This window comes from Blastocystis hominis, assembly GCF_000151665.1.
Source record: "Blastocystis hominis, Singapore isolate B (sub-type 7) whole genome shotgun sequence assembly, scaffold_5".
Lineage (NCBI taxonomy): Eukaryota > Bigyra > Opalinata > Blastocystidae > Blastocystis > Blastocystis hominis.
In genome coordinates, this window is record NW_013171860.1 from 805,247 (window position 1) to 832,269 (window position 27,023).

The following is a 27,023-nucleotide window of genomic DNA, read 5'->3' on the forward strand; positions in this document are numbered from 1 at the left end:
ATCGTTCGACACGGTATAATTATAAACAGTAGGAGATTTATCAGAAAGTATTGAATTCTGTTGTTGAATAGTTGTTGAAACACGATTTGATATGCTGGAGGACACGGAAGGAACCTCATTAACACTAGTAACAACGGTTGCGGGGTTGCGCGACGTAGAAGAATCTTCCGACTTAAGAGATTCGACTTCAGAATATCTTAAGTCGAGAGAACCACCCCTTTTATAGGTCTGGTACGCATCCCTTATCAACTCGTGAAGGAGTGCTTCTTTAAACGTCAGCCTATGTTGGTCTAGAGAAGCAGTCCCAAAATTACTATCCCATTTGACATTTTCCACAACATGATCACTAACATAAAAGAAGTCTAACGTTCAAAGAGAGCAGCGTATCTACTTTGTACGCACGACTTTACACGGTTATGGGTATTCTCGTTTTCTCTACAATCAGAAAAAGCAAGAGTTCGTACAAAGCAACGTTCACATACGTATAGAGAACCCCTAGAAAATACAAATAAAGCAACCAGACGTTCATGAAAAGGGAAAAGTAGTGTTTTAAAAAACGTATTTGAGCACTGTAACGTGCAATTAATCATTATGGGTTGCTACGATTGTATCGATCATTTGGTATGTGTGTGCCCTATCCACAAAATAATGGGTTCAGCAAAGAAAACAACTTGGAATGAACACAAAATAGCGAGATTATTTGAATTCCAGATTTCTGGACTTTGTCTTAGATATGCATTTTGGACATCTCTAGAGATTATTATCTATTTCGATTGTCAGTATGCAAGGTGCAACCGAAACGGCTACCGAGAAATATTCTGCTGTCCTAAATAACTTGCGTATGCTGTCTGAGAAGAAGAAGGCCTCTGCCCTTCTTCCGGTTATGCGTAAAATGACTAAATATCTTCACAAGGCTGATTATCAACTTATTGACACTGTATTGCAACATATCCTTGTTCTTGTTTATTTGAAATGTGGAATTCTTAACGTCACTGCTACCGAGGATCCGCACAGGAAAGGACGATAACAAAGTGGTAAATCTTATCCATCTGTTTTGTGTTCATTGTGCGAATTCTGTTTCTCAGGAGCAGTGTGCTGTATCGTCTCCTTGTTGCTCCATGAGTCCTAGGCTTACGCAAACCAACTCCTGGCAGAAACCGAGCAAACCTACTCTGCTCGTGCTCTCTCCGCGTTAAAGGCAAGTTGCGTTCTTCTAAAAGTTTCGGGAAGTATCCCTTTATTTCTTATTGAACCTAGATAACAACGCATTAAAAGATCTCCTTCTGCGTAGCGTAAACGACGCCAAGACTGGTTCTGTACTGCATTTTCCTCCTTTTCAATCGCAGAGCTATCTCAGCTCCTGCCTCCCCGAGTTGTTCTGCATCCTGCATTACAGCAATCTGGACTGTGCGGAGCTGGACGACATCATCACCTGGGGCTTCTCCTCCCAGGACGTGGGCGTGCTCCGCCACTGCCTCGGCATGCTGCTCTCGCTCTTCGAGGTGGACCCCACGCGCGCGCAGAGGCTTTTAGGCTCGGTGTTGAACGACCAGGCTCTCGCAAAACTGATCAGCGAGGACGGAATCGCTTCGGTGTGCTCGATCCGCTGCTGCTGGGCGCTTTACAAGGCCACGAAGAGCGCCAACGTGCTGACGTACCTCGCCTCGATGGCGTGTCAAGGCGTGGTGGCGTCGCGCATGCTGGCCATGGAGCTGCTCTCGCTGCTTCCGTACGAAGTGCTGTCGACGCTTCCCTCGACCACCTCGACGAATAAGGACAGTAGGGCTGCGGATTGGCGCCGAGCGGTAGGCTTGACGCAGTCCATCGCGGAGACGGTGCGCGACTGGCTCCTCGCCTACAAGAACCAGAACGATAACGTGGGTCTGATGGCGGTGGCGCGCGTCCTGATCAATCTGGCGCAGTGTCTCACCACGCACTTCGGCTCTCGCAATCGCATCGACGGCTCCGCGGAGCTGCAGGCCACGCAGCAGGCTCTGAACACGATCTACACCACGCTGGTCGCCTTCAAGACTTCGAACAGCGTCTATCTGCAGTCCACGCTGCTCAAAGCGTCGATCTGGCTGGTCGATCCGCCCACTGCCGAAACGCAGAGCGTCTACGTCGATCTGGTGCGTCGCACGCGCGAGCTGCGCCTCCCCGTCGAGGTGGCCGACGAAGTGCTGCAGCAGCTGGCGGGCCGCGCGCTGAAGACACCGACGCTGGCGTACTTCGCGATGGAAGTGATGTGGGCGTGGTTCCTGCAGAACCCGATGAAGGTGAGCGTGAACGCGCTGCTGTCGACCTGGAAGGCCTGCTTCGCGCTGCGCGACATGGTCAACTGCAGCGCCGTGGTGGACGTAGAAACGGAGAAACCTTGGCATGTAGTCGGTGTTCCGGTTCCTGGACTTCTCGACGCCGAACGAGGAGTTCCATAAGCATCTCGCGCTGCTGAAGTGCGCCGCGTACTGGTTCCTCGGCGAGTGCTGCGAGTTCTTCGCGATGGCGGACGGCCTGCTGGAGTGCCGCCAGATCATCCAGTCCATTCTGCTGCGTCTGCAGAAGGCGGCGGTGCTGGGCGACTGGGAAGTGCGCCGCGAAGCGATCCGCTCGCTGGGGAAAATCGCGCTGGTGAGCGAGGACCCGATCCGAATCTGCGTCTATGAAATGCTGCAGAATCTAACGAAGATGGTGAGTAGCGAGGACGCGGAGGTGTACAACGATCTCGTCGAGCCGATTCTGGATGTGCTGGACGATGTGTACGAAGCCATCGAGAACGATGAAGACCCCACGCCGATCCTGAAGAGCGAAGCCGCACTTTTCCATCAGAGCGTTATCAATTGATCGTGTGTTTGTTGAAACAAACAATGGAAACTCACAACACTTTTCTATATATATATATCTATTGAGATATATATGTAAATATATATATATATATGTATCAACCCAGGGACTGGACGACGTGCAGTAGCGTCGTGGCGTCCATTTCCACGTCGCAGTGAGCATACGGGTGGAACCACCAGCTTCGGTCCTTTTCGCTCGGTAGATTCACGATCGTCGCATTCGCGATCGCCACGTAGCGAATCTCCGCCTGTTTGGCCATTTCGCGGTACATATCCAGAATGAAAAACGGGTTAAACAGCTCGATGACAGCGCTCCCAGGCTGCAGAAACAGCAGATTCACAAGCTGCGCGCCATGGTTTGAAATGATCACTTTGGACGATTGCATGATTCGAACTTGCTCGCAGAAGCTTTTCTCCGCGAAGTTGTGAATCTGCACGTCGTAATCCGCTTCGCGGAGCACAGAAGCGATTTCTTCTTCGTTCACGAGGTGTCTGCGCGCTCCTTTCCGCGACAGCAGCGTTACAAATCGAGCTGGCTGGAGGGGCGACGCATCGCAAAATTTGTAAGCCTGCTTTCGAATCCATCGCGTTTCCTCCACACTGGAAAACGTTTCGGTCATCGAAGTCACCAAGGGGAAAAGCAGAACGTTCTCAAAGCGGAGCCACGTTGCATCGCCGCTCCATCGTTCTCGTTCGAGAATGGTGGGCTGTTGATCGCTGGGAAGAGCTGAGAGAATCGTGAGAAGGTACGATCGACCCCATCCATCGAAAGACCCTTTGTTTTTGTCGTGAGAAAAGTATATGAAATGAAGCTAGATTGAAAAAAGAGAGATGGAAACTACTGGAGGATAGTAGGATACGTTCATGGCGTAGCGAAGAAGGGAATTCAAACTTTCCAAGACGTGATAAATGTTGTTGTAGTTGCGAAATAGCAACACACCCACACCGTGATAGGTGGAATTCACGTTCGGAGGGTGGACAATGGAGTGAATTCGGTACGTTGGATCTCCAGGAATGCTGGGAGCTTTGGACGGATAGATGTGCTCCAACTTGGAGAGGAAACTGAAAGAATTCAGAGATGGATTACAGTAGAGGGTAGGTGTATAGTAGGCGTACGAAGACAATGGAAAAAACTCATCTTCAAACGTTTTGAATAGAACCCCTTTCTCCACCTTGTCCATAAGAAAATTTCTATAAAGAGAGTAGCTACTGCAAAAATCATACGATTCCAGGTGCGCAAGCTTCTCCCACTCGCCCTTCTTCCTCGCTTCTGTGCTAAAAGTCTCTGACTCCGCTTGCGAATTCGAACTAATAATATAGAAATGCGAGTTTCTATGTATCGGAGGAAAATAGCTCTGGGCACGTTTGAAGAGAAGGAAATTCTTCCAAAGGGAAATTAGCAGTACGTACAGTACCAGCAGCACATAGAACCAGTTCATGCACCGGCACCCAAACAAAAATGACTTATCATCAACAAACACGGCAATTGCTCTCTTTGTACATTTCTTCGCACCACAACCGAGCATTCTGGAACATCTTCAGCCAGGGCGATTCGGTGAACTCCCACTCCTCCGGCCAGTACGGCCACGCCCAGCGCGTCAGCAGTCGTTCCCTACATTTCACTCGCGCTCCTTTCCCTTACGGATGAGGCATCATGCTGAGATGATGTCCGTTCTCCGAGCAGAGCGCCGCGATTCCATTCTCCGACCCGTTCGGATTATAGGGATAGTCCTCGCAGTAGTTTCCCTCATTATCGACATATCGCATGGCGATGCATCCCTTGTCGAAGGCTTGCTGCTTGACCGCCTCGTCGGGCCAATAGCACTGTCCTTCTCCGTGCGCAATCCACACTCCCAGCGTGCTGCCCTCCATGCCCCGCGTGAAAATCGAGTTCGACTGCTCGATCTTCACGTTCACGAAGCGGCATTCCAGTTTTCCCGCCTTGTTTTGAATGAAGCGCGGCTGTTTGGCGCGGTCCGCGATCCGGAAGGGCACATAGTTGATCTGGCTCATGAGCTGGCACCCGTTGCAGACGCCCAGACTGAACCTGTCTTCCTGCTCGATGAACCATTGGAACTGCTTCCGGATCACGTCGTTGAACAGAATGCACGCCGCCCATCCGCGCGCGCTCTCCAGCACGTCCTGCGCCTCAGCTCTGCACTCCGCGCCCTACGCCGAAGCTGAATCCGCCGCAGAACACCAGTCCGTGGAACTGCGACACGTCGATGCGCCGCTCGATCAGGTCGCTCACCGTCACCACCCACGGCTCGAACCCGCTCTTGTAGAACGCCGCCACCATCTCCCGGTCGCAGTTGGTTCCCTGGTTTCCACGATTTCCACCAGCCCTACCTCCTCGCGGAGCACGCCCACGCGGAACTTCTGCCGGCGCGTCAGCAGCGCGTTCTTCGTCGGAGACGGCAGGAAGCTCAGTCGCCACTGCGGCGCCGCCATCGTCCGCCGCGCCGCGTGCTCCTACGCGTGATTCCCGCGGGGATCGCCCACCTGCTCGATGAACTTGACGTTGTAGCTGAGCTTGGAGAGCGCGAAGGACGTGGCCTCCCACTCCTCGCGGAGGTCCAGCGTGCTGCGCTCGAGCAGCACCGCGTCGCCCTGCCGGAACCGGATCACGCGCTCGGAATGCGTGGTTCCGATGATCATCGCGGGGATCTGGTGGTCCTGGCAGGCGCGGAGAAGCGGCTCGCAGACGGCCTCGTCGACCTCGAGGACCCATCCGAGCGCCTCGTTGAAGAGGAAGCCGACAGGGTCGACGGCGGCGGGGAGGACGATGTCCGCGCCGCAGTCGCCCGCGAAGCACATTTCGAGCAGCGTGACGGCCAGGCCGCCGTCGGAGCGGTCGTGTCCGGCGAGGACTTGGTGCTGTTTGATGAGCGTCATGACGTAGCGGAAGGCGCGCTGCAGCAGCGCCAGATCCACCGCGGGAGAGTCGTCTCCGAGCGCGCCGAAGGCCTGGGCGAGCGCGGAGCCGCCGAGAGCGAAGGGCGAGGAGGAGACGGCGTTGAGATCGATGAAGAGCAACTTGCTGTTGAGGACGGAGTGCTTGATGTCCGGAGTCACCAGGTCGGAGACTTCCTCGCTGTTCGCGAACGCGGTCGCCACCAGCGTCAGGGGGGCCTGGACTGAGTGGGATCCCACGGTTTTACCTTCACGGTGTCGCCCTCCATGCGCACAGCCATCGAGACGGAGTCCTTCACGTTGACGAGGTCCAAGCCCAGCGTGGTCAGCGTGTCGCGCACCTCGCGGACACACTCGTAGAGCCGCGCAGTCTCGCCGGGGAGCTTTCCGGCGCAGTTGAAGGAGAGGATGAGATGGATGTCGTCGAAACTGGAGATGTTGCCGAAGATGAGGTTGGTGAGCGCCTCGCCGATGGAGAGACGGACCATGTTCCGGATGGAGTGGAAGGACTTCAGCGGCTGCTCGCCCATCGCGAAGGCGATGCCCGACGTGCGCGATCGGTAGTCCTTTGCGATGACCGAGACGTCCGCCACGGGGAGGAAGAGCGGGCCGCAGCTCTGCGTGAAAGGGAGAAACAGTGGAAACCGGCTGGGAGGCGATGAGTCCGGTGATGGAGCGGTCGAATTTGTTGACGAAGAAGCTTTTGCTGCCGACGGAGAGAAGATGGAGCGTGCGCGTGAGCAGGTCGGCGAGAGAGAAGGAGGAGGGCGGAGCGAAGGGCTCCAGCGCGATGGGCTGGGTCGAATCGACGAAGGAGTGCTGCGGGATGTCCGTGTAGATCGTGTCCACGGGGAGGTCGACGACTTGCTCGCCGTTGGAATGCACCACGATGCGTCCCGAGTCTATTGAATTCACCACTCCGCCGCGAAGCCAACTCGTCACTTGCCCGATCACCATGCAATAGATTCGTTCGCGCGCGCAGATCTCTTCGAGCAGCGGGATCTTCTCTTTCTTCACCAACACGCACACGTTCTCTTGGTATTCTGCGCCCCAAATCTCGCGCGCCGACAGACTCTCATCGCCCAGCACGATCTTATCCAGATCCACCTCCACGCCTCGCTCTACCATTCACCCGTTTCCACGTTTCCACTCCCGGCTTCGCCGCACTCGACGATCATCTTCATGATGTGGCTGTTTCCTCCCGCTCCCTGATTGAAAATGTTCACGATCGGGTTTTCTTGGCCCATCGACACGCACGTCGAGATCACGCGGCACAGTTTGTTCCCCATCTCCGCGTCGCCGCGCTGCACGCCCTCGAAGTCCACGTTCGCCTCGCCCGGCTGCTTCGACTCCGCGTCGCCGTCCCGCGGGGTGAGCGGTTCCCGCGCGAGATGAACGGACTGCGAGGACGTGGTGGAGCGATGCTTCTTCACGCGCTGCGTTTCCTGCTGCTTGGACGACAGCGCGCCTCCTTTGAGACCCATGCGGAACGCCGGACCGCCGATCTACGCGTGGAAGCGGCGAGAAAGAGCCGACCTTGGCGATGACCAGCTTGTTCTCCGCCTTCTCGTCCACGTGGATGCTGTCGTAGCAGCACCCGAACCCGTTGCTCATCACCAGCGGCTTGATGTATTCGCTCCGCGTCCCGTTCGGGAGAATCTGCCCGAAGCTCCGCGTGATTCCCGCGATGATCGGCTCTCCGAACTTGTTCGCGTAGTCCGCCGCTCCCGCGGACGCGTCCAGCAGCACCGTGAGCGGCTTCGAATAGAGTTCTACGCGTGAAACGCCCTCCACGTGCGCACTGGGATAGGATTCCTCGCCCTCCCAGGGCTGGTGCAGGCCGGGGATGTTCAGGTTCCCCACCACGAACCCCGCGGCTCCGCCCATCACTTTCGCGCCGTTTCCCGTGGAGATCACCTCGCGGATCTGCCCGCCCACGCCGGTTCTACGCGTGATTCCCGCGGTTCAGAGCGACTCGGCGCCCGGGAAGGGCGTTACGCCGGAGGGGAAGTTATGGGTGGTCATGGTGACGACGGGGTTTTTGTTCTGGTAGGAGAGCACGGTGGGCGAAGGCTCGTCGGGACGCTGCGCGTTGAGCGTCTCGGAGAGCGTGCCGCGGATGGCGGAGCCGTCCTTGCCGAAGCTGACGAGCGTGGAGGAGAAGCGAGCGATGTGGGAGCAGGAGCGGAGGATCTGCATCATGGTCTCGGGCTGCGCGTGGCCGTCGATGGAGACGGCGCCGTTGAGGAGGAAGTGGCGGCAGTGCTCGTTGTTGGACTGCACGAAGTCCATTAGCTCCACGTCCGTCGGGTTGCGGCGAAGCTCGTCGCGGAAGATCCGAGTGATCAGAGCGATCTCGTTCGGGGACAGGGCGATCGACCACGCGCGGCTGATCTACGGAGCAGGCCGGAGGAGGGGCAAACGCGCTCGATGGCCGTCTCGCCTTCGTGGAGAACGTCGATTTCTTGGACTTCTTCGGGGAGAGCCGTCGTGGCGAAGGAGTCCAGAGGGGCGTGGTAGATGGACTCGGTCATTTCGTCGTGCAGAATCGCTGGAGGTCAGAAGAGGGGAGGGAGAAAAAAGGTACACTTTGCAGCGTCAATAGAGATGGGCTCCGTGGAATGGATTAGATATCGTTTACTCATTTCGATGCGACGGACGCTCGAAATGTTGCTGGATCGGAAAATAGAAAGCTAGGAAGTCGTCTCCTACCGCCATGTTCGTACCGCATTTGTGCACCAGGCAGTTACGATGTTTATTCTAGGTCCTACTTCGATCAGGACATCGTTTGGAGATTTTATTTTCAAAAAGGTTTCAGGACCGAAGCCTTGCTGATTAAAACTTTCACTGAGCAGAAATCGCACAACCTGTAAAATAAGAAGCACAGATATACAAGTAATACTTCGGTTTCTTCCGGGGTAAAATCGCAGATCAAGTCGAGATTGTAACAAATCTCTGTTTCTAATCCCGTGATAGCCGGAGAAACATTCTCCTCCAATTTGCGCAGAATGTTCTCTTCTGTCGATTTCGTTAATCCCGGATGGCGATAATAGTGCTTTAGTCCGTTACTATTCATGAGTTACGATGATAGAATCCAACTTCATCAAAATACTAATACTATAAAAACTGTTTTCGCGGTTTCCACTTTTGAGTCCTTTGCAGATCCTTTTTTGAGCATTCAAAATACGTTGCAAAATAGATAATTCAACCTATAATGCGTTATGAGTGACAGCTCTTTGAATAGATCGTTTACGCAAAATTGTTTGAGGGATGGGTTGGTTACTATGTGTTCTATCGAGTCCTCCTATTTATTTTGCCTCTCTTCAAAGCAAGTTTGCATTTCTAAAATGAACGAGGATCTTTCATCGATTCGGCGTTAGAATGTAATGCTGCATTCAGATATAACGATATTGAAAAACAGGTAAAGAGTAACGGGAATGTACAAAAAATGGCGGACAGGCGTTTCAATGCAAATCATGTTGTTCTGTATCATTCTGACCTAATTTCTGTAATAGAAAAGGGTTCTATATTGAAGAGACGGAAGATTTCTGTTAACTAAGGACAGATCAGTGCTATTTGCTGCTGCCGAGTGAATGTTATTTCTCTCTATAATGAATGATGATATTGGTCATGATCTCGTACGGGCCTATATTTGTATCGTAAATAGACTTGTTTCTTGTTGCCAAGACGTAATTGTGTTGACAGGTCTTAAAATCTAGATAAAAAGTTATGCAACAACATCTCGCTTTCACTCTATAAAACTCCCATCAATTTCTGTGGAGAATTATGTTTTGAGGTGGTTTTGTCTGGACTGGCTAATTCACAGAATCCAAAAATACTTTCAGTGTAGTTACGAGTGTTTCGTGTGCTCATTGGCATATATTGAATTACTGTTACGAAATCAACAGTTTGTCCTCAACTCTTATAGTATCCATCGTGTAATTTTAATAACGTACAAGCATGCAATGGTTCTGAGGTCTAGCATGGTGGCTGCAGCCAAGTTTTACGACGACAGCTTCTTCACAAACGATCTCTATGCTCGTATTGGAGGCGTTCCTGTGGACGAATTGAACAATTTGGAACTGGACTTCGTCTTTCTAATTAACTTCTCGCTCCTCATCACGCCAGAAGAATATCAGAAGTTTTACAACGAATTATTCACACATTGCATGTCCATTTGTTCCCATTGTCGTAAGGGTCGTGAGCGCGTGCTATCTAGATAATCTTCATCTTCCCTATCTCGATCTTGTCCAACCGCAACATAAACCTAGTTTCTTGCGCTATTCAAGCAGACATTATTCCGATGATGAGCTTATTGTGCAGTCATAGTGCCTTGTACTTTTAGATTCTGTTTGTAAAAACAAACAATTCCAATTAAACTGGAGGCCAGCCACACTTCTTTCCACCGATTACATGAATGTGCAAGTGAAGAACGGTTTGCTCTATGTGTGAAGCTACACCACTGCTAGTACGCGCATCGGGGCCATCGTTGATAACAACACGGTAGCCAGGCTCCAAATGCTGCTGCATAGCAACAATACCCACAACACGCATCAGATGGCCAACGAGCTGCTCCTGGTCCTCACGCATCTACATCAGTTAACAATGGATGTGTCCCACGTAACGCAATTGAGTAAGACCATCGCAAACCTTGGGGACAACGATGATATGAACAGGGGCACAAGGATTGATATCCTTGAAGGCACAGCACTGGAAGATTAGGCTGAAGAAATACACTTACCAGATCATCCTCGTAAACCATATCAGAAGGTATGGTATGGTTCGCAATCTTCTCAAAGAGAGTTAATTCCTTCGGCTCTTCAGACATTTACAAAAAAAACTGTGCATCTCAACAAATGTCATTTAACAAACACTTCTAAAACAGTACACAAACCCCATTTCTTCTTTCTTATTCCTCCTTCGCCTTTCCAGCGCCCAGACTCAACCAACGCCAGAACGGAATCACCACCGTCACCACCGCAATGGCTCCCAGAATCGCGTACTCCATCTACCCATTACCTCAAACAGCACACACTCTACCCAGAACGAACTCGCCAGACGCAGATAGTGCGCTTCCTGAAGGATCGGAAGTGTTCCCAGAGAGGTGGACAGACCACGAGCATGCGCCACTTCCTCGTCCTTGTAGAAAGCGTACTCGTACATCGCGCGACCCGTTTCCAAATAACCGAACTGGCGAGGAATAGCAGTCACGTTCTTCTCGAACTTTTCTCCACTACCCATCACCCTTTCCCCTATAGCAAAAGCCTACGCAGGAAGCTCTTCAATCACAATAGGGAACTCCACATCAATATCGAAGCCCTCTTCCGGCCACTGGTCAGTAATCGTCACATTGTACACATCTCTACCGGTAAACAGCCCCACAAAATTATACTCTTCACCAATGTTATCAATGCGGTACATAATGGTGAATTCGTGGTTACAACCAATGTAGTTACTAGGAGCATCGAGTCCCTACGAGAAATCGATTTCCCAGCAAATGCCTTCCTACCTTCTCCATAATCAAATGAGGAGCGCACTGAGCAAGAGAGATGGCGAGCAGAAACGCGATAATCGTATACTATGAATGAATACCATGAAATAAGTCCTACCATGTTATTAAAACTAATAATCCCAAATAATTAGTAGAGGTAAAATAGTATTCTCTCAAAAATGTAACCCATAATGAAAAATTGGGTGAGTGATAAGTGGTCGATGGAAGGGAGAAGGCTAGGCATACTTACCTGGCGGGGATTTGACTGCGATCAAGAAGGCAGTTGATCTGGAATGGAGCAAACCATAGCACTCTGGTGTTGTGAAATTCCAAAGGTCCTTCGGGATTATTACCGCATAATTTTTGGATTTGGGAGTATGCGCTTGCGCATCTCCTGCTCTTTTAATCGAATATTGAATACGTTCTCATTTCGCATGCAATCGAACCACTCTTATAATTCAATAGAATAAAAAAAACGGAAAGCGAAAAGCGAAAAGTAATGTGTCAAATCAAACAGGGGATTTGTTCAAAAATTGGTTTACCTAACAGAAATAAATTAAATTGTTTTTGCATCCATCACAATAGTATCCATTGTGCTTGAATTTACCTAATTCATCTGAAAGATGAGTGGCGCAGGACCTACAGGGTATTATCAAGCAGGAACTATAAGGAGTGTGGAGATGCGTAATTTTATGTGCCACGAACATTTGAAAATCGATTTTCCGCAGCAAATCACTTTCATTACGGGACCAAACGGAGGCGGTAAAAGTGCCATTCTAACCGCATTGCAAGTATTTTTACAATCAGGAAAAATTGAAATTTAGGTGGCATTTTGTATTCGTGCTAATAGCACTGGTAGAGCGAGTCGATACGACCAATTAATTCGAAAAGGGAGTAATTCGCCTGCGAAAATATGTGTGGAATTAAATAACAAAGGAAACGGTGCTTACAAACCTTCAGAGTTCGGAGATGTTATTTTCATCGAGCGAGTTATAAGTACGGCGTCGATTACTACCCGAGTCTTAAACCAATCGTACGTTTTGTAAAAGAACCGTCAATTATAGTCGGAACGTTATATCAACACGTAAAAAGGATGTGATGGACATGCTACGGCAATTCAATATAAAAATCGACAACCCTCTCGTGTTCATGGAGCAAACCACAATGAAGCAATTCATTCAAGGAGACGAGAAGGGAAAGTACGAAATCCTTATGCAAGCCATGAATTTCAAATCGCTCCAGCAATACTTCGACACGACGGACAAGCGACTATTCTCGATGAACGAAAAATTGAAAATGTGCAAAGAGGTGGAGCTGAAGAAGAAGAGACATGAGGTCGAAGAGGTGAAGGAGAGCCTGGAGATGGTGAAAGGTCTGAAAGACAAGGAAGCGAAGCTAAACGAGCTGCGTCGACGTGAAGTCTGGGCAGAGATTCAGCTCAGAGAAGCGGAGATTCTGGGTTTGAATGAAGAGATGAATTCGATGGACTCGGGCATACAAGAAATGAGCAACAAAATCGACCGCGATACGAAGCTGTTAGAGGAAGCAATCGCGTCGAACGAGGAGAAAACGAGCGAAATCGCTGCGTTGAGGCAGGAATTGGAGATTCAAAAAGAGCAGAAAGATGAGATTATGCGCGAAGTGGACGAATCAATGCAACCTTTGGAAGGAGCTCAGATCAAACGCGAGCGACTGCAACGCGAATTGATGGTGTTGAAGAAGCAGGTCGAGTCGAACCGACAGAACATTCTGCGATTGACGGAAAGCATGGCGAAGCTGATGGACAGCGAGAACGAAAAGAAGGAAATCGAGCAGCTCCATCACGATTTGAAGAGCTTCGAAGACCAGCTGCAAACGCTTTCCGACCAAACCATCGCCGTCGAAGCGAAGCGCCAGAAAATCAGCGTGGAGATCGCGTCATCGCAACCGTATCACGAGACGATTCGACAAGGATTGAATGAAGTGAGAGAAGATTTGAATGCGCTGAATGCTCGAAAGAAGGAGTTGACGGACATGTCCAACCCACTCACAAAATATGGAAACTTGGTCGCCACTCTTCAAGACTTAATCAGCCGAGCCTCGTGGGATTCACCCGTTTTTTACCCCGCTGGGGAGTTCTTTTCGGTCCGAAAGGGCTTTGAGAAGTGGCGCGACGCGGTTGAGATTTATTTGAACTCCTTTCCGTTGAGCGCCATTGTGAATATTGCGAGTCGTCGAGACCGCGAGGGCGTCATTTCGCTGGCATATCGCCACGGAATTTCCGATTTAAACGTGATTTCCATCGATTACGAAGGCGATCTTCTAATCAGGGAAGACCAGCTTCCAATGACGGAAAAGCCGTCGATTTTGGACGTGTTGGAGTTCAAAAACAACATCGTGAGGAAAGCAGCGATCGTCCAAACGCGACTCGAGCGCTGCATTCTGTGCCACGATTATAAAGAAGTGCTGACACTGACGGGCGATGGACCAACTCGAGCGATGCCTCGGAATGTGCATTTGATCGTTACGATTGAGGGAGATATCCATCGTGTGCGACGTGGAAAGCCGTCGCTGACGTCGAATCGAAAGAAGCCGCAGGGTTTTTTATCGCTGAATACGGGGGAGGCGCTGCGGATGATTGGCGTTCATATCAGAGAAGCGAAGCAGAACGAGGAAGCGTGGATCCAGAAGGAGCGAGCGTGGTACAACGAGAATGGAAAACGCCAAGAAGCCATGATGGAAATGAAGAAACAGTTGAGAGAATTCGATTCGAAGAAACGTCAAGTGTCGAATCGGATCCAGCAGATTCAAGATCGATTGGACCGCATCGCGCAGGAAGACGGCGAAGGCGAATTGGCGTCCATGCGAACGCAGCAGCAGCAAATTGAGGAGGACAACGCAGAGAAAGAACAGAAATTGGAGCGAGTTTCGAGCGAAATCGAAGCGTTGGATCAGCGAATTGTGTCGCTGCAAAGCGCAGCGGATGCAGTAAACGATCGGTTTCAAGACATGCGGAAGAAAGTGAGCGAATTGGAGTCCAAAATCTCGCGGATTTCGCAGACAGCTTCCGTGGATTCGCGGAAAATCGAGTTGGAGAATCGCGTGAAACTCACGAAGCAAGCGAAGCACAAGCTGGAAGAAAAGCGCGAAAACTTGGCGAGGCAAATCGAAGCGAAGAAGGAGGAAGTGAGGAGCAGCGTGGCGTTGCTGGGCGAAGACACGCGAGTGCGAGAGAAGCTTTCGGTGCAGCGCTGTAGGAAGGAAGTGGAGCTGTTCGAAGAGAATTTGCGAAGGGAGAGGGAGCAGATGGGCGTTCAGAGCAATGCGGAGATCGAAGCGAAGTACGAAGCGAAGAAGAAGGAATTCGACGAGCTTCAAGCCAAGTACAAAGCGATTAAACGCGAAGGAACGCGCATTGAGGAGCTGGGAAAGCGGCAGAAACTCACATACGAGGAGCTGCGAAACGAATCCCAGCAGCAAATCTGCAAGCGATTCACGCGGTTTTTGTCCCAGCGGAAAGCGGAGGGAAGTGTGGCGATCGATCACTCGCGTCATACGGTTTCGCTGTCTGTGCGAATGGACTCGACGAGCCAGATCGAATCGAGTCAAGTGCAGAATATCAAAGTGTTGTCTGGAGGAGAGAAGTCGTTTGTCACGCTCTCGTTGATAATGGCGACGGCTCACATCATCGAATCGCCGTTCTTTATAATGGATGAGTTCGATGTGTTTATGGATGAGGCAAATCGAGTGATTTCTCTGCATTCGATAATAGAGACGGCTCGGCAGGAGAAGAAGCAGTTTATTTTCATTACACCGCATAATCTCGAGACGGTGATTCGGGAGATGAATAAATCCAAAGAAGTAAAAGACATTGCAATATATAAAATGAATGATCCTCAACAAGGTCGCACGTTTTGATTTGTTTGTTGTATAAGTAACTATTGTAGAGAACCCAAGTAACTATTGTAGATAATCCAAGTAAATATTATCATTAATCTTGTTGGGTATGCAAGTCGAAAGAACAATGCTATCATAGTTCTCTCTCTTTCAGGAATACGGAACGATTCACAATCCCCATACCCACTTTCGAACAAACAATTCACTGTATACATTCGTATCCTTTTGTATTTATTGTTTATCATTCTTCTTTTTCGCTCCTTTTTCTCCTTCTCCTGCTCGGGACCTCTCGCTCTTTACAGCGGGATGTTTCCGTGCTTTCTCCAAGGATTGGTCATCTTCTTGGTCTGGAGGATCTCGAGGTCCTCGCAGAGTCTTCTTCGGGTCTCGGTGGGCTCGATGATGTCGTCGATGAATCCTCTCTGGGCGGCCATGAGCGGGTTGGCGAAGTTGTAGGCGTACTCGGCCTTGTTCTTCTGGAGATCCTTTCCTCGGAAGATGATCTTGACGGCTCCCTCGGCTCCCATGACGGCGATCTCTCCGTTGGGCCACGAGTAGTTGCTGTCTCCGCGCAGATGCTTCGAGGACATCACGCAGTACGCGCCTCCGTAGCTCTTGCGGGTGATGACGGTGACCTTGGGCACGGTCGCCTCCGCGTAGGCGTAGATCAGCTTGGCTCCCTCGCGGATGATTCCTCGGTGCTCCTGGTTCACGCCGGGCAGGAAGCCGGGCACGTCCACGAACGTCACCAGCGGGATGTTGAACGCGTCGCAGAAGCGCACGAACCGCGCGCCCTTCACCGAGGCGTTGATGTCCAGGCAGCCCGCCAGCTCCAGCGGCTGGTTCGCCACCACGCCCACCGTGCGGCCCTCCATGCGGGCGAAGCCCACCACGATGTTCTTCGCGAAGTCGGGCGACGTCTCGAAGAACTCCTGCTCGTCCACCACCAGCTTCACCAGCTTCTTCATGTCGTACGGCATGTTCGCGTCCTGCGGCACGATGTTCGCCAGCGCCGGCTCCGCGCGGCTCCGCGGGTCCGTGCACACGCGGCTCGGAACGCCGTCGCGGTTGTTCAGAGGCAGGTAGTCGTAGAACGTACGCATCGCGCGAAGCATCTCCACGTCGTTGTCGAACGCGCCCTGCGCCACGCCAGACTTCTTCGTGTGGATCGCAGCGCCGCCCAGCTCCTCCTGCGTCACGTCCTCCTGCGTCACCGTCTTCACCACGTCCGGACCCGTGATGAACATGTACGACGTGTCGCGCACCATGAAGATGAAATCCGTAATCGCAGGAGAGTACACAGCGCCTCCAGCGCACGGACCCATGATCAGAGAGATCTGCGGAATCACGCCCGACGACAGAGTGTTCCGCTTGAAGATCTCCGAGTAGCCAGCAAGAGAGTCGCAGCCCTCCTGGATACGAGCACCACCAGAGTCGTTCAGACCGATCACCGGAGCACCCACGTCCATGGCCTTGTCCATCACCTTGCAGATCTTCTCAGCGTTCGTGCCAGACAGAGAACCTCCCAGCACCGTGAAGTCCTGAGCGAACAGGAACACCAGACGACCGTTGATCGTTCCGTGACCCGTCACAACACCATCGCCAGGGTAGTTCTGCTTCTCCATACCGAAATGCACGCAGCGGTGCGCCTTCAGCTGGTCGTACTCGCGGAACGAACCCTTGTCCACCAGCAGCTCGATACGCTCACGAGCGGTCAGCTTGCCACGCTTGTGCTGAGAATCAATGCGCTTCTCGCCTCCACCAATAAGGGCGCTGTGGCGAGCTTCAGCAAGTCTTTCAGTGAAAGGCTTCGTTAAATCAACAGCTCCGGCGAAACTGCGCTACACCATCACACTCACAGATTCAAAATCGTACAGCAAGAGTCACAGCACGCTTCGAAATCATAGAAGGAACAGATGCGAGCATTCTTTGGGAAAACCTAGAATGGGAGAAATAGCGAGAAACAGGGAAGATGAGTGAAGGGACGACACACAGCTTTAAGGGACCAAAATGTTATGCATGTCGATTATCGTATCATTTTTGACATACATAGAAGAAGAATCTCAAATGTTGCAATCGAGAATTTGAGCACACATTGTATATAATAGAAAACGGTTTGATTTGCTTGAGGAGAGAACATGACCTACTAATCAAGCATGGACTCTCTTCATGTATTTCAAATAGGAAATGATATGGCATTTGTGATTTTATTATTAGTAGCTTATAAAAGAGGGCATGTATCGAATTAGTTAAACAGGAGTCGTATTTTTCGATAGAAAGATATCAGAGAGTTATATGAGGTATGGAGGATACTATATGACACTTCATTTTTCACAATACGTGCTTGTTTAGCTAGGATGGTTGATGGAATGGGTAAAGAAGGAAGCGATTGATAAAAAATTTTTATCGGTGATTGACATGTAAGTGGTTGTTTTTTTACGGTTCTACTGTTGATTGTAAAGCATTTGTGTTTGGAATTGAGTGACAGATACTGAACACTAAATAATTTTGTAATGCGTATTAATTGAAGTAACGAGTATGCACAATACACTTTGACACCTTGTTGTCCTTTCCAACAAACCTTAACATTAGTAATATCATTTACATCTCTTATTCTTTCTTAGCAGTAGCAATCTGCACCAAAGAATTATTGACATCTACAACTGACTTCACAACTCTGTAATTACTTCGTATGGTTCTTGTTGTGACTTTATCAAATGAATTAGGCAGCTCCACATTACTGACATTCGGGATATCTAGTTAATACTCTTATTCGAAACATACTCTCCAAAACCAATTTGCGACAGCAAGTAAAACTACTCTGCTCCGATTTAAAGGATTTCAGCTTGGGAAGATCTACTGAAAAACAGATGCTAAATACTACTCCGCATGATAAGTTCGCAGCAATCGTCATCTCTACCGTTTGCCGCCCATTCTCCAAAATCGATTGACTCCAAAGAGGGGAGATCTGGAGTTGAACACAACTTTATATTATTAACTTTCAAACACAACAGAGCAGGCTTCATCAAACGCCAGATTGCCGATAACGACCGTTTTCAACTTCGGAAGATCTACATCTGACATTCCAATTCCATAACAACCTCGTAGGATGAGTGAGGAATAAGTGAAATTGCTAGAAGAGTTGATGTAATGAATATGCACTCTCATGTAGATATAGTGCATAAATGTGCTAAGCGACGCTCCAATTTTCAGTCCTTCTAAGCAAGGAAGGTTTTTGAGTTCAAATTGTCCTGCGTAATCAGAGAAGCTAAACTCACCAATTTCGATTAGCGATAACTGTGGACAGTTTACAACATGGAACGATCGTGCATTATTCTGTACCAGATCTCTCTTCCATTCATCCGTGCTCTTGATATGAGTAAATGAGTTCTCTCCGATTTTTAGCTTTTTCAATCGGCTTAGTCCATCAATTCTAAAAAGATCAACGTTTTCAAAGCATGCATCCCCAATTTCAATCGATTCTAGAGATTTAAATCTGTTCAAATCCAGTGTATTGACATTGTTACAGCACTTAGAAGGGATCTCTAAACTTTTGATACTCCAATCCAAAGAATTCATATCAAACGAAGGGCTGATTGAGTCTTGAGTAGAACTCTGAGCAAATGACATGGGAGTGCTGGGTATGGTTCTGGCAACGATGTGAGAATTGCTTGATGAAGAGGGAGTGTACCATCCATCGAATAGATCTCTTCCACTCACCTCCTCTCCATTTGTCCAGTCGCCTTCTCGATAAGCGATTCGTGTTTCTTCATCAATCAGATAACCTCGGCCATTTCGAATAAATGACTCGTTCAATTCATCATATACGAATTCGCCAACGTATACGGGAATTCGATTGGATACCTGCATGTTGTTTCCGTTTCTCTTAAACTCGGTCATGATATTGCCCTCAATTATTCGTAGTATCTCCACCAGTTTGTTGCCCTTCCATATTCCTTCTAACAACATGCTTCCTGTTTTATCATCATACTGAATTCCCCACCCTTCTCGTTGTCGCTGATTATTGAATTCTCCACGATAAATCAGTTTCTCACCATCATGAGTATAGATTTCCAAACGTTCTCCTTTAATGTGATTGACGATTCGATAAAAATCGCGCCGATTTAAAATATCTTCAAAGGACTGAACAAATTGCACTCGACCATTTTCAAATCGAGTAAAATCACCAACCTGCATTCCATCTTCATCCACTTGATACGCCATGTGGAGAACTCCATTATGGAATAAACATACTTTGTTATCTTTCGTCAAGGTGTAGTCATTTTCATGTTTCCCTTGATAGAACTGCATGCTATACTTTGTACCACTGTGGATAACATCTTTTGAATTGCCATGTGTAAGATAGCTATCAAGAAGGTATTCACAACCTGGTAGGTTGCCAAGGATTCCTACTAGTTATTTTTCTTCAGTGTATCCTTACCAGAACTCATTTTATAAATAGTGTTTAAAATAAAATCTGGTATCTGTTTAGAATTTAACAGATTGGATGATGTGTTTTGGATATAACACTCTGTTATTTTTTATTCGATAGGAGCATTGCTTACTTGAATATGTGCCAGTAGTCTATATCAGCATCATCATATTAGACCATGATTCTCTGACTCTATTTATTCCATCGTATTATCCGAAACAGTTTTATATTATATTGTATTGTATTGTATTGTATTGTATTTGCCCAAGGCATGCTATTCAAGAGTTATTCATCGCGAGGCTTTCATTTCTGAACTAGAAATACCATTATAACATTTCGCAATAGGGTTCGTACTTTCACACACGAACTTTTCTATTTCAGTATATTCAAGCCTCATTCCTTTCAAGCCAATCATCAATGCTAACTAGAGCATTCTTGACTCAATATCCTTATTCTCCTATCAATACAACAGTACAAACTTGCAATCCTATGCGAATCAAACATGCTTGGTAGATTGTGTTACAGAATTTGCAATAGCGATTGTAATCTGTTTTTTGGACATGGTACGGATTTTCATCATTTGATCAAATTATTTTCGTAACCCTAAGCAATTATTGAACCGCTTGGAAAGTAGTTCAAAAGCATTATTCTAATTGTCTAGCATACTCTTTTTTTCCTAATTTTTCATCATGCAACATATTCTAGAGGTAATTGCCATGAGATTGTACTATTCTAGATTGGAAATAAAACTGAGAACATTGCTGTGTCTGAACTGGGAGGCAAGGGTGCGAACCTGATAAAACTAACAAGGGGTGGCTTTCATGTCCCTGGAGGTTTTATCGTGAAAGCCTCAGCTTTTGACGAATTTGCTTCTTCGTGCTCTCTCTTTGAGAATCTAGACGATTTTGGTAACGACATTGATGGAGCAATAAGCATGATCATTTCGAAGATTGATTCGACCCCCACTCCAGATTGGCTACGGGAATCGGTTCTTACTTTTCTCAACAGCATTGTATCTGACCCGCTACTTCCTAACCCATTATTTGCTGTCCGCTCCTCAGGAGTTACGGAAGATTTGGAAGAAGCAAGTTTTGCTGGAATGAACGACACGTTTCTTAATGTTCATGCGGATTGCAATGCAGTGTGCGAAGCTATCCGCAATTGCTGGAAGTCTTTGTTTGGAAAACGTTCCGTTGTTTATCGAATCGAGAACGGGTATCCAGCGTACCTAACATCCATAGCAGTAGTTGTCCAGGTGATGATTCCTTCCGAATCTTCTGGAGTTATTTTTACGGCAGATGCCCAGAGTGGTTCTCGTGGCATCATTTCTTTAGATGGCGTCCAGGGACTTGGAGAGGCACTTGTCAGTGGCCAGGTCAATACTGATCACTGGACAGTTCGTAAGGCATACGATAAACGCCCAATGGAAGTGGTGGACTGTGTTTTGGGACAGCAAGCCTTCAAGCTCAGGTCCAAATACCCAGAACCTGGAACAGAAAAGATCGAGTTGAATGAAGAGGAAGGTGCCAAGTCGTGTTTTACAGATGCTCAAGTGAACGAAGTGTGTGCAGTTTCGTGTGACATCGAAAAGTATTATGGCATTCCGATGGATATTGAGTTCTGCTTCTATCGGGGTTCCCTATTCATTGTTCAAGCCAGACCAATCACTCGACTGCCCATCATTCCCGATCGTATGAATCCTCTAAAGAACACTGACTCCATACAATGGTCAGCATGGGTTAGCTTTTGTAGGATTATTGCTTCTGCTCTCTGATAATTGTTTAGCTCATGTTCAAATGTTAACGGAGCCTGTATCTCCTTGTGGAACTTCCGTTCTTCGTCGATTAGTGGGAGTGTCTGAGAAGTATGTTACTCAAGTGAGTGGACATCCCTATATCAATTTCGCAGTATTATTCTCAAACCCTCTTGTTCGAAAGAAGGCTTTTAGTTGGGATTCATTGCTTGTTTTTTATTTGTAGAGTTCATTGCAGGCGCGGCGGATCACGAAATTGGAACGGTAGGAATATACACTACTCTTACTATGTTAGTGTTTGCAGGAGACTTATGCGACTGATTATCCCTATTATAAGCACACTTTAAGCAAGAAAGCATTCAAGGAGATCTTTAGGGCGGTTCTCGGAAAGATCATGAAAAGAATGGCAAAGTTCCTCATCTCTCGTCCCCCAATCGAACAGATCCGAAAGGAAATTACCGAATTCATTGCACTGTGCGAGCAGAGTGGGAAGCCAAATGCAGAACATCCAGAGAGTTTGAAAGAGTATCTTGACAGACTCCACACTGTCATCATTGCACTTATTCCGACGATTGCTCCCTTTTTGCTTTTGAGCTTTTTATCGATGCAGAAAATCAGCAAAATCGTGAAGCCGTATGGAATCGAAGAAAAAGTAATTCAAAAAATGTGGGGAAATCGCCCTGAGAACGTTGCAAGTCAAATGAATCATTCGGTCATGCGAATGGTGATATTGTTGCGAGAGATCTGTGCTTCGGATGAAGAGTTGAACCGTTTCGTTGAGGAGGTGTGCGAAGATGAGAACGATCGAGGGAATGAAGTCATTGAATTGATGTCGAAGTCGTCCGATCCGAAGAAGCAGCAATTTGTGGAGGAATGGAATGATTTTATGACTCGTTTTGGTCGAAGAGGTCCGATGGAAATCGATATTGCGAGCCCGCGCTATCAGAATCACCCTTCCTTGCTTCTTCGTATGATCCGAAACATCGATCCAACTGGATACAAAGACGAGAAGGCGTGCAATGAAGAGAGAGAGGAGGCGATCCAATCAGTGCTGTCGAAGCTCAGTAAGTCTCATCAGAAGAAAGTGAAGAAGCTTCTTCCCTATGCTCAAGTGTTTTTAAGCTATCGCGAGCATCCGAAATATGGAATTATCTCGATTCTGAGCAGCATGCGAGGCTATATTCTGGAGATCGGTAATTCTTTGAAGAACGAGGGAAAGCTGGAGAACGCCGAAGATATTTTCTTTATCAAAATGGAGGAACTGCTGGAGATGGAGCAGGGAATTGCTGATGGCACGAACTTCCGCAATCTTGTGAAGGAACGCAAAGAAATCGATCAGTTCGGCAGGACGCAGCCGTTCCCTCGCGTCATTTTCGGTCCGGAATGCATCATGCGAACGATTTCCAACGCCACCATGCAGGAGCTCAAGAACTTGCCTCCCTCTATGCTGAAGGGACTACCCACATCACCTGGAGTGTACGAAGGCACGGCTGTAGTGGTGGAGCATCCTGACTCCGCAGTGGTCAACAAGGGTGACATCTTGGTGGCACGAGCCACCGACCCTGGGTGGACCCCGTTGTTTGTTCCTGCGGGGGCTGTGGCAATCGAGGTTGGAGGACCTCTTACTCATGGGAGTGTTGTGGCTCGAGAACGCGGAATTCCGTGCGTGGTGGGAATTACGGATCTGATGAAAAAGATCAAGAGCGGAATGAGACTTCGTGTTGATGGGGAAAAGGGGACAGTGGAAATATTGAAAGTGGAAGGAGATAGTTGAGAGAAAAGTGCGGATTGAAGATGAACAGTCTAATAAGGGATGAACCGAGATGGTTATGTTTGTTGCAGATAGTGAGAAGCAGGAGAGGTGACATATACGGCTATTGAACGCATTCTCCTTCCCAGTATTCGATTCACCAAGGCTCTTTGTATTGCATTGTTACACCCGCTATCGCTTAACTATACACAATTTTACATAGGAATCCTCAAAACATCAAGCCACCCACATCTTCAATAGTTTCCACTTTTTCCAACTCCTACGATACTTTTTCATTCTTGGACAATTCCTTTCAATCTGCATTCTATCACTTGTTCGATAAGATCAAAAGTGATTTTAACCTCAGCACTTCTATGGATATTTATTGCGTGTAATAGCCAATGACAAATTCTACAGGGTGGTGAAACAATAATATGGCTTTAAAATAAAAGGAAAGTCAAGGTAAAAAACAAGTATAACTTGATAAGCAAATAGTAGCAAGAAACACGTTTTGTATCGGCAGATCTTATATTTATTTGCTGTATTATTTTATGTAGCATAGTGAACTATCCCTATTGATTCATTCCACTTTAAAAGCCACTGCAAGGAACTGAGAAACTACAGTACCAGCCGAAAATCAAGGAATGCAGCACGAATCAGAGAGGAATACTATTATTAATACATTTGCTTGTATAGTGTGAGTATTGTATGATAATCAACAATCGTAATCTTATGCGAGATCTTATCAAGCAATTCTATTTTCCAGGGCAATAACCATTATATCGATAATATCATATTTATAATACTTGAAAAAACCAATAAAAATTGCATAATCATCAATACCTGTTATTGTTAGAAAGTGACACTCACTGTGTTATCTCAACATGCTAATTAAGTCAATAGGCAAATTATAATATTCCATTTGTTAGAATGGATTTCTTGATATAATGCAAAATACCATCACTAGGTGATTTATCTATCTTAATATCTATTATCATAACGACCTTAAAACTCCATCATATTCCTCAATTTGTCTCACACATTATAGGAACATCACTATTCACATCACAACCTAAAATAAAGGCCACTTGTAACTCTGATCATGATCATGATCATGAATCTTTGTTGTCAACCACAATTTTAGCTAAATACATCGACTCTATCATGTTAACTACAGAAATCAATAATACTAAATTTCGCATTTCCTTGTGTTGTGGTAAATCGATATTTGTGTTAAGATTCTTATGATATTCGATGAAAATAGTAAGGAGATTTGGGATGAAGGAAAATGTAACAATTGAACAATTCTGCGAGGAGACCGCTATTCGAATGTATTTCCAATCATAAACATTGTACAAGAGGAATGAGCTGCATTTTTGGAATGCTGAATAGCAGCTGATGGAATAATATCAGAGGATAGTAATGGTTGAAAATGACTGTAATGCGTTTCTATTTAGGCGACACTTTTTTTGACCTACTATTCCTTTAGTTTTTAGCTAATAAGTAGAATGGTTCATTATGAGGAGCTTTTTAACTACTGTTCATTTGATCCCGTGTAGATAGTATAATCACAGCATTTCTTACGAGGAATCTATCTATGCCATTAATATACAGTAGAATTAGCTATTATTTTCGATAATTACAAGATTAGGGACATTGAGATGTTGAATAATTGGCTCATACCCATTTATAATTGGATATGTAATTATGATACTTGGATATGCATGATTTTTCATATTTTTTTTGTAAACATTTGGATCCTCTACAGAATGCATCGCTTGCTATTGCATCTGCTTATGTGTATGGACATTTCATCTTTCTCTAATCATAGTTTCTTTTGCGCTGAGTGATATCGTATGTACTTCGCAACAGACATACGTCAAGTTTGTAAAGAAAAGCGGGCCGTATTACGCATATGAAGAATCTTTCAAGATTTATTCTGGATCTACTTTGCTCTATACCAGTCCCACCTTTGCTGTAAATGAAGAACGCACTATTGAACAATGTTTAACTACTTCGACCAACAACCAATACACCGTTGAGCTCCTTGATTCTTATGGCGACTCCTGGGAAGCAGGATCTTACCTTGCCATCTACGGAGCTTATGGAAACGCAGTCTTCAAGAACTACATGATAGATAACTCTAAGGATACTTATACATTTTCTCTGTACTATGGTATTATCAAGGGAGATTCGTGGAAGATGGTTTCTGGAGATGCTTCGACTGGCTGGACTGCTTATTCGTTCTCTGACAGTAGTTGGAGTGAAGTGACACTTGGCGCTGTTACGATTTCTGCCTCTGGTACTCAGTATTTCCGCAAGCAGTTCGTGGGTCTTGCGAACATGGCTGCTTACGATGTGAGACTGTACTACAAGGCTGGAGTGGTTGCCTATATCAATGGAGCTGAGGTCTATCGTGATAACATGCCTGCCGGGGATATTTCTTCGAGTACGGCTGCTACTGGACAGTACACTGATATTGCTTATCGTGGTTTTATTCGTCCTGGCTCTGAGGTGGCTGCCCAACAGTCGATTCTGGCTGTGGAGGTCCATTTCTATACTGCGCAAACTACCGTCGATTTCAATGCTTTTCTTGCTACTATGGCTCCTACGGCTGCTAACACGGAGTGTTTTATCTACAGTGAGTCTGTCACTCTGAGCTCAAGCTCTGATACAAGCCCTTCAAATGTTTTTGATTTCGACAAGTTCTCCTATTATTATCTGTATACAACCCAGCTGCCTGCAACCATCACCATGAGCTTTAACGGCCCTCGACCCTATATCAATGCAATGAATTTCTTCCCATATACTCTCAATTATTACGGTCCTTCTTCTATGACTCTGCAAGGATCGAATGATAATTCGCAGTGGACAAATGTCATTACTGTGACAGATGCTGTCTATGAGAGCAACACGTATAAGCTTTTTACTGGTTACTTCTATGCCTCAACCTATAACAATTATCGTCTGACTAACATCGACTCTGCTACTGGTTACATTTACATGTATGAGTTGCAACCCATGACTTGCGCCACTGCAATTCCTACAACAATCACGTTCACTCCAAGTACGTACACATTCTGGGCCAAGTATGAGGAGGTGTACGTCAGACCAGATATTACCGAATTCACGTCGTGCACGGCTCAGAATCTTCCCGAGGGACTTACCATTGATTCTACCACTTGTGTCATTTCTGGTATTGTCAACACGGCAGTGTCTGGAGTATCGATCACTGTGTCATCGACTGTTCTTGGAAACACGTACTCTGGGACATTTACGCTTACCATCCAAGAATGCTCGGGAACAATGATTAACGTTCTTCGGACCTATCAATGGAACGCGCTCTATGAGACCTTCGAGATTAAAGACACATCCAATCAGCAAGTGGTGATGTCTGTCGCCTATAATACGATTCAGGAAAACAATGTAGACTGGACAAGCATTGCATGCCTCACTGGACAAAAGTATCAAGTGACTGTTGGATCTACTCTATCATACTGGGACTCAGCCTCTAATCTTTATGTTCGTACTGTATTGTCCGGAAACGAAATGGAGACGGTTCTTCGTATGAGATATGATATGTATATTGGCCTTCCCACTTCTCGATATTTCTATGTCCAGTATCCTATTTTTGCTGGAACGAATTGGTATTACAAGCATGGCGAAGTTCCTGCAGATTGGTATTCATCGACCTCCACGGAAGGATGGGCAGAGGGTAATACCAGCAATTTCCCTGACTCTTCCAACCAGATCCAGCTGTACAAGAAGACATTCAATGTGGCAGACATCAACAACATCGCTGGATTCGTTCTTTCCATCAAGTTCAAGTATGGATGCGTTGTCTATTTGAATGGGCACGAAGCGTATAGAAAGGGATTGACGGATGCTACGATCAGCACTTCGAGTTATGCTGACAACATTTACACGGAAACGATGTATCGTCAGGTTTCTCTTCCCATCAAGACGGT

At 47.3% G+C, this 27,023-nt stretch overlaps 7 protein-coding genes; 3 read left to right on the forward strand and 4 right to left on the reverse strand.

Moving 5' to 3' along the window:
- Positions 1 to 762: 762 nt before the first annotated feature.
- GSBLH_T00004134001 (uncharacterized protein) lies at positions 763 to 2,841 on the forward strand (the record flags this gene model as incomplete). XM_013042988.1 has 6 exons in its annotated part: positions 763 to 988; positions 1,020 to 1,097; positions 1,130 to 1,229; positions 1,258 to 1,316; positions 1,347 to 2,357; positions 2,386 to 2,841. The coding sequence occupies exons 1-6, from the start codon at positions 893 to 895 to the stop codon at positions 2,839 to 2,841; spliced, it is 1,800 nt and encodes a 599-aa protein (XP_012898442.1). The 5' UTR covers positions 763 to 892.
- Positions 2,842 to 4,310: 1,469 nt separating this feature from the next.
- Positions 4,311 to 8,829, reverse strand: GSBLH_T00004135001 (uncharacterized protein; the record flags this gene model as incomplete). The annotated part of the gene is made up of 14 exons (XM_013042989.1): positions 4,311 to 4,452; positions 4,483 to 4,982; positions 5,014 to 5,160; positions 5,190 to 5,312; positions 5,343 to 5,972; positions 6,002 to 6,370; positions 6,399 to 6,860; positions 6,896 to 7,258; positions 7,290 to 7,698; positions 7,729 to 8,147; positions 8,177 to 8,304; positions 8,341 to 8,446; positions 8,480 to 8,620; positions 8,656 to 8,829. The coding sequence occupies 14 exons, from the start codon at positions 8,827 to 8,829 to the stop codon at positions 4,311 to 4,313; spliced, it is 4,113 nt and encodes a 1,370-aa protein (XP_012898443.1).
- Positions 8,830 to 10,127: 1,298 nt separating this feature from the next.
- GSBLH_T00004136001 (uncharacterized protein) lies at positions 10,128 to 10,581 on the reverse strand (the record flags this gene model as incomplete). Its single annotated transcript, XM_013042990.1, has 4 exons — positions 10,128 to 10,195; positions 10,226 to 10,343; positions 10,374 to 10,463; positions 10,495 to 10,581. 4 exons carry the CDS (start codon positions 10,579 to 10,581, stop codon positions 10,128 to 10,130), a joined length of 363 nt encoding a protein of 120 aa, XP_012898444.1.
- Positions 10,582 to 10,630: 49 nt separating this feature from the next.
- On the reverse strand, positions 10,631 to 11,384 carry GSBLH_T00004137001 (uncharacterized protein). XM_013042991.1 has 6 exons: positions 11,363 to 11,384; positions 11,263 to 11,331; positions 11,146 to 11,225; positions 11,023 to 11,115; positions 10,794 to 10,986; positions 10,631 to 10,761 (listed from the first exon to the last, which is right to left on the reverse strand). Exons 3-6 carry the CDS (start codon positions 11,172 to 11,174, stop codon positions 10,663 to 10,665), a joined length of 414 nt encoding a protein of 137 aa, XP_012898445.1. The 5' UTR covers positions 11,175 to 11,225; positions 11,263 to 11,331; positions 11,363 to 11,384; the 3' UTR covers positions 10,631 to 10,662.
- Positions 11,385 to 11,924: 540 nt separating this feature from the next.
- GSBLH_T00004138001 (uncharacterized protein) lies at positions 11,925 to 15,141 on the forward strand (the record flags this gene model as incomplete). The annotated part of the gene is made up of 3 exons (XM_013042992.1): positions 11,925 to 12,035; positions 12,069 to 12,277; positions 12,309 to 15,141. The coding sequence occupies 3 exons, from the start codon at positions 11,925 to 11,927 to the stop codon at positions 15,139 to 15,141; spliced, it is 3,153 nt and encodes a 1,050-aa protein (XP_012898446.1).
- A 183-nt stretch (positions 15,142 to 15,324) lies between these two features.
- Positions 15,325 to 17,063, reverse strand: GSBLH_T00004139001 (Propionyl-CoA carboxylase subunit ?). XM_013042993.1 has 2 exons: positions 16,996 to 17,063; positions 15,325 to 16,961 (listed from the first exon to the last, which is right to left on the reverse strand). Exons 1-2 carry the CDS (start codon positions 17,023 to 17,025, stop codon positions 15,417 to 15,419), a joined length of 1,575 nt encoding a protein of 524 aa, XP_012898447.1. The 5' UTR covers positions 17,026 to 17,063; the 3' UTR covers positions 15,325 to 15,416.
- A 3,423-nt stretch (positions 17,064 to 20,486) lies between these two features.
- On the forward strand, positions 20,487 to 23,079 carry GSBLH_T00004140001 (uncharacterized protein; the record flags this gene model as incomplete). Its single annotated transcript, XM_013042994.1, has 3 exons — positions 20,487 to 21,300; positions 21,338 to 21,516; positions 21,601 to 23,079. 3 exons carry the CDS (start codon positions 20,487 to 20,489, stop codon positions 23,077 to 23,079), a joined length of 2,472 nt encoding a protein of 823 aa, XP_012898448.1.
- Positions 23,080 to 27,023: the final 3,944 nt, after the last annotated feature.

What these genes read in the sequence shown, in the direction of transcription:
- GSBLH_T00004137001 (XM_013042991.1), bottom strand. Translation starts at nt 11,174, where the DNA reads ATGTACCGCATTGATAACATTGGTGAAGA. An exon ending in ATTGATAACATTGGTGAAGA is followed by an intron (nt 11,116 to 11,145) that starts GTATAATTTTGT and finishes GTTTACCGGTAG; the next exon opens with AGATGTGTACAATGTGACGA. An exon ending in GTCTGGCGAGTTCGTTCTGG is followed by an intron (nt 10,762 to 10,793) that starts GTAGAGTGTGTG and finishes GGTAATGGGTAG; the next exon opens with ATGGAGTACGCGATTCTGGG.
- GSBLH_T00004139001 (XM_013042993.1), bottom strand. Translation starts at nt 17,025, where the DNA reads ATGATTTCGAAGCGTGCTGTGACTCTTGCT. An exon ending in AGCGTGCTGTGACTCTTGCT is followed by an intron (nt 16,962 to 16,995) that starts GTACGATTTTGA and finishes GTGATGGTGTAG; the next exon opens with CGCAGTTTCGCCGGAGCTGT.